Source organism: Haliaeetus leucocephalus, unplaced genomic scaffold (assembly GCF_000737465.1).
Source record: "Haliaeetus leucocephalus isolate CR32 unplaced genomic scaffold, Haliaeetus_leucocephalus-4.0 Scaffold68, whole genome shotgun sequence".
Taxonomy (NCBI): Eukaryota; Metazoa; Chordata; class Aves; order Accipitriformes; family Accipitridae; genus Haliaeetus; species Haliaeetus leucocephalus.
Genome location: NW_010972504.1, coordinates 2,607,962 through 2,613,975, shown reverse-complemented (window position 1 = coordinate 2,613,975; position 6,014 = coordinate 2,607,962). Strand labels below are relative to the sequence as shown.

Below are 6,014 nucleotides of genomic sequence, written 5' to 3'. Positions count from 1 at the left end.
CAGAATTATTGATGTGATGTGAAGAAATTATAGTCCTCTACTTCTCTGTGGGAGAATAGCTCTACAGTCAGCTCTGCCACTGACACAGAGTTGACTCGGAATTGTAAGGGTTATAAATGGCAAGCGTTGAACTTGCTATAAAGCAGAATTATATTACGGGAATTGTATTTGAACTATTGTGCTACTTATACAAAAACAATCAGATGTATTTTTAGCTCATGAATTCTGTTGGAAAAGTCTTTGTGTGAGATGTCACCTTGCCAGCTTAATACTGTAGTCACAACATGATGAAACTCATGCAGCATAGAAAACTGGCAAAAAAATGGGATGTTGTGTTATAGAAGAGTTAACTGACTAAACACCTTTAAGACTGAGAAACTGTCAGGTTTGTCAGCCTAAAAAGGAGATTTTTTTGGGAGTGAGGGGGTTCTCTAAAACAAAATCATAGTAGTAAGAACGTAATTATGCAACTAATTTAATACAAGTACAAGATTCTATTTCATTGTTTTGATTATCTAATATCATTACACATCCATATTTATTACAGCCCAGAAGACTATGTAGTCCAAAACTTTTGTTTAATGAGCAGACATAACACAGGAAGTCAAAACAAGACATACACATACACATGTACATATGTATACCAATATACATTTAAACAATGCAGAAGAGGTAGTACCGTTAATTAAGAAATATATAACATGCAGTAAAAATACTAAGACAATTCATATCTGCCTTCATTGCACCTCTTCCAAGTATCACAAGAGGCTATAGAACAATGTATTCAGCACCAATCCAAACTTAAAAATGTACTCTGTACTCTTACATGATTGTACCTTGAATTTTCTGAAGGTGATCCTTCAAGGGACAGTATTTAGTTCATAAGTTAAATACTATGGCTGTAACAACTCAGATAATGATCTTTGAATCCATGTACTTCTCACAGGAACCAGATTGTCTGTACGCTTCAGGATGTAAAGTTAGGCATTAACACCAAATATTTAACCTGATCTCTTTTTTCTTTCTCTAAGACAACCCCATCAGATGACTGAGTTCTGTTTTGGAGGGATGCCTACCCTATAAGGGGAAAAAAACACCACATAAAACTGGATAGAGTTTATTGTTGACCTTAAGAAAAACTCCAGTGTAGGCTTGAAGTTCTGTTAGACAGTAAGTAACTGCAGTATTTAGGTTTTACCGGGGGGGGGGGAATTATCTCTGCAGAAACATGATCCTAAAAGTACTGAAAGATGAAGAAGGGAAAACTCTGTAAGATAGCCCCCCTGTACACATTCAAGAGCATCCTATCATGCCTCAGATGCTCAGAGAACAAGCTGCTAAAAGCAGGAGAGCCAGATCATAGAGCCAAAGCTCCAATACTTTAAGCCACTTATTCAGCAACTCCGTATACTCAGAATAGAAACTCTGGGCAATGGTCTGTGTGACCACAAAAGCAAAGCTCTTTCAGAACTTCATTAACCAGACTGACTATTTCTTAAGATTTTTAAGCTGTACTTACAGCAAGTGAAAGACTTTGCTCTGTGAATACTGTTTTAGGAAAGAAGAAAAAATACAGTTAAGAAGAATTATCAACTGTTGAGACTTAAATGTAAAAACCAAAACAGACCTAGACCTCAGTAAATGCACCTTCCATCCGCATTTCCAGATCTAACCAAGGTGTGTCTCTAGTCCCAAGATCCACACTAGGCAGATTCAGGAGTCTAAGGAAGGCTACAGTGAAAGAGGAAGGTGATATCTTCCTTTTTTAGGATTGTTTTCCAGATTTCCTGGTTTCCTGTATTGTTTAAGCTCTGATGGGCCAGCAGGGAAAAAAAAAATCCAAACAAAACAGCAATGCAACAAATCTAGGGAAGATACTGTAGTATATTGTAGATAACATTTATCTGATATACTCCTCCTCAGAGATGCAGGACATATCTTCATCTGTGCTTTCTTCCAAATCTGGCAAGTTGCCCCAGAGCAATACATTCACACCTGGTGGGAAGGAGGTAAGAAGACAAAGGAGGGAAAAAAGAAAATAGTATTTTTGGATTGTGACCTTATTTTGAAGTTTCAAACTGTCCATTTTCAGAGAAGATAACTACTCTAATCATTGCAAAACCTGGTAAGTCACGTTCATGATAAATATATCTAGACTATTTCCTATTTTTCTTCCAAAGTCATCTTGTAAGTGTTGCTGTTTACAGCATAGTTCAAAGAATAAGTCCCTGCTCACAGATGTATTTATATAGCTAATTCATGTAATTATTGATAATCTCCTCATGGCTGATTTATTTTTAAATGCATTGATCTGAAGCACAGGTGACACTGAAAGGTTTAGACAATAAGTTACTCCCATCTGCAAGGAAGAGAAATGATTTGTCAGAACGCTATGCATTCCTGAGGACTCAAGGCAAATTATGCTAGACACCTGGCATCCAAACAACACCTAGCTGAAGAAGCTAGCTAGCATGAGCTGTAACTTCAGCTTGAGCTAATGAGGACTCAGTTATATAGGGTCAAAGTGACAACATGACTCACCCAAAAAGAGTGCCCGTTGGACAGCTGCCTATGTAGCTATACATACCACTATAAATAGCAGCTGGTGGCTGTGTTCATACTAGTTATAATATTGCTTCAGAAAATCCTGACTTCTGTCCACAAAAGGGATAGGTTAAGTTTTCTGATGAAGATAAATTTCCACTTAAAAATTTTCATTTACAAAGTAGCTACAACTACCTCCCCGAAAGTAGTTTGCTAGATTAGCAATACAGTAACGCTTGCCTTATGCCTCCATATGTTACACTCCCTCCATATGCTTTAACTATATTGAGATGCCTCATTAGAAGGAGGACTTGGAATTCAAGATTTTAAGGAAGAGAAGGAAACATATGTGTTCCTTACCAGAAGAGTCTAGTCTGTTGATGCCAAAGACTGCTTGGCTATGAAACATCCAGAAGTGGCCATTATTACAGGACAGCAGGCAAGGTTTGCAGGGAGAAATCACATGATAACCAACAATGTTACCACTAGAAAGACAAGTGAAATAATGAGCAACACAAATGCCTGATGAAAAGATACATGTCAGCCTTTCCAGCTCAAACTAATGTTAAATAGCCATGGTACCAGACCATTGTGTAATGCTCCTATTTTGATAAAGTTAAGGGAACATAGTTAAATAAGCATCTTAAATACTTAGGGAACATCTGTCAGGAGTTCCAGAATATCTAAGTTTTAGATCTTTGGCATAGAGAACCATTTAGTAACCTAAATTGTGTAATCCAGATTAGTTTACATACCAACAAATGGTGTAGTTTTTGGGTTTTTTTTTTCCTTTGGAAGGCCAATGATTCCATTGGAATCAGTGTAGAAGTTCATCATGCACATAAAATCCATCTGTACAGAAGCACTGTACATGGGAGGGTATCGGTAGTAGGAGTAATGAGACTGAGAATACCAAAGCCTTATCTACTCTTCTAGGTTGAAACCTAGAAACACTGTTTTTCTACTTTCTCAGTCATGCGCTCTAGTGAGATATTTCTGTTTCTCTACTTCTAAAAAATAAAATACTGTGTTCCTATCACAACCCTCCACCGTTTAAATCTGAACAAGGTAAAAGTCTTGATTATGAAGCCAAAAGGATCATCTCAAATAACTGTGAGCTACTTGAGAGTTGTTGTTTTTACTCTTAAATATCAGGCATTAATAAAGAGGATAAAAGAACTCCAAGAACTTTAGTGACAGCATGTTCCATCTGCTAGCAACAACTAGATCTGCCAAGAGGATGTTCTATTAATTAGAATATGAGTAACTACTTCTTACTGTGGCCTTATTCACACAATTATCTCAGTGTTGAAGCAGACATTTAATCAGGCAGGTGGCATGCAAAGCTTTCCCATATACTCAGACTACTGACAAGGTTGTCACATTTCCACTTGGGACTTGCACAGAAATAGACTGGCAGCCATGCCCAGAAGTAGTGGGCTGAGTTTCTATCAAACAGCATTAGAATTGAAATAGAGTATGCAATCTGTTCATTCATCCCTTAACTCTTGCGCTGCAGTAGTCTGCAGTGAGAAGGTTAAACAGTATCGCGTCAGTGCATACACGCTTGAGGAGGTGTTCTTGTCACTGAATGGCACCCTTACCACTTTAAACACGCGATGTTCTTCAGTTTGCATTTGCAGATTTCAGTAAAATAGCAACTTCCGATGAAATCAACAGTACTAGATGGGAAGAAAGTAAAAATACAGAAGTTCAGGTGTGGCTATGATTAAAATTATAAAGTTTTGGTAATACTGGTCTGCAGTTGCAACAAAGTGATGTTACCATTACGGTCTCCTGTGGTTTTATTTTAACCTTTCCCAAGAGCACACAACACGTTTTTCCTATCAGCTACCAGCCATTCTCATATCGAAACAAAAAGAGGACCCATGAGATGTTACATTAATGTATCGTAAGTCCTCTCAAATTAGATCAGAAAGCACCACTGCTCTCAGTACTTCCTAAGGCTTGCAGGCTTGGCCCTGCTGCTGGCTGCATGGCACTATCCGTCAGACATCTGATTATAGACGTTGCCCTGGTTCCTGGCAAGTCTCAGCTAAGACTACAGAACAATAGCTTAAAGGCTAGGACATTTAAAACCAAACCTTTGATTTCTTATCTCCTTTCTAACCCCTACTTTCTTATTAACATGCCATTTTGCAATCTTATTTCCTTAGCATTCAAATATTGTTATGGGAAAGCAACAAGCAACTGACTTGGAGGAGAGTCGTGCTGGAACCAGCGCAAGATCAGGTTTGTTCTGTTTACAGGTATTTGTTTCAAATTCTAATCTTAAGGAAGGAGCTGGAGGAACTTCCCGTGGCTTCCTGAGCCTACGTCTTCCCCACGAATAGATTAAATTAGACTTTTCATTTGCTAGAGGAGGGACGGCCTTGCTCTCGCTATCCCGCCTTGGCTTCCCCAGGGCTGAAGGAACTGCAAACGCAGGAACGGGTTGAATCGTGCCCTTTGGGGCCCTTTTCCTGGTGACACCACGTTTGCAGAGGGATCTTTTAGGGACCCGGCCGGCCGCTGAGGACCGTGCGGCCTTGTGGGCCCCAGCCGAGCCCGCTCCCTGCGGGGCAGGCCCACGGCCCCGAGGCTGACAGGCTGCAGCTCCCGGGCCGGCAATCCCCCGCCGGAGGGACCCCCGTAGGGGCACCAGCCGCCCCGCCACCCCGCGGAGTCCCGGCGCTTACCCCGAGGGCGGGATGTCGGTGGAGTAGAGGTCGATCTCGGTGTCCGCCAGCAGCACGGCCTTCATCCCCCGCGAGCTCAGCACCTGCTGGCAGAAGCGGCAGCACAGCACGGCCACGCACCGGTCCTCGAAGGTGCAGCTGCTGGTTGACATGGTGGGGGGGGGGAGGACGGACGGACGGACACCGCCGGGCCGGGCCAGGCCGGGCCCCGCCGCCGCCGTTCCCCGTCCCGTCAGGACCCGACCGCCGCCAACGGCCACGCTTCCATCTGTCAGTTTGAATTCCCGACCTCAGTCTCCTATTGGGCGCGGCGGGACCCGCCCGCCCCATCTGATTAGTGGAGATCGGCGGCGGGCCCACCCCCTCCTTGCAGGGCCGTTGGAGGAGACGGGTGGCACCACCCCTACCGCCTGGATATTGGCGGAGGGGCACGCCCGCCCTTGCTCCCATTGGTCCAGCCGGCAGCCTCTTTGCATGACTCGCCCCGCCCCTGCGCAGTCCTTGGGGCGGAGGCTACTGCGCTCCGCCAGGCCCCTCCCACCCCGTCCTGGCGGGGCGGTGCTATGGGTGCCGAGCGGCGGGAAGAGGGGTGGGCCCAGCTGACAGACGAAGCCGTCTGGTTGGCCGGAGCGCCCGTCGCTCCTTGCCCAGCTCTCTCCGTCGATTGGGCAAGCCGCGCGGCGGGGCGGGCCGGCGGCAGGGCCGGTGAGGGGGACCGGGTGGCGGGCGCCAGCGGCCGGAGGACGCCCGGCTGCGGGAGGCGGCTCCGCA

General features: G+C 44.3%; 1 protein-coding gene across 1 annotated transcript; it reads right to left on the bottom strand.

Annotated features, from left to right (window-relative positions):
• Positions 1-1,664: 1,664 nt before the first annotated feature.
• Positions 1,665-5,397, bottom strand: FAM72A (family with sequence similarity 72, member A). The gene is made up of 4 exons (XM_010579246.1): positions 5,244-5,397; positions 4,149-4,226; positions 2,905-3,029; positions 1,665-1,995 (listed from the first exon to the last, which is right to left on the bottom strand). The coding sequence occupies exons 1-4, from the start codon at positions 5,393-5,395 to the stop codon at positions 1,901-1,903; spliced, it is 450 nt and encodes a 149-aa protein (XP_010577548.1). The 5' UTR covers positions 5,396-5,397; the 3' UTR covers positions 1,665-1,900.
• Between the last annotated feature and the right edge of the window lie 617 nt (positions 5,398-6,014).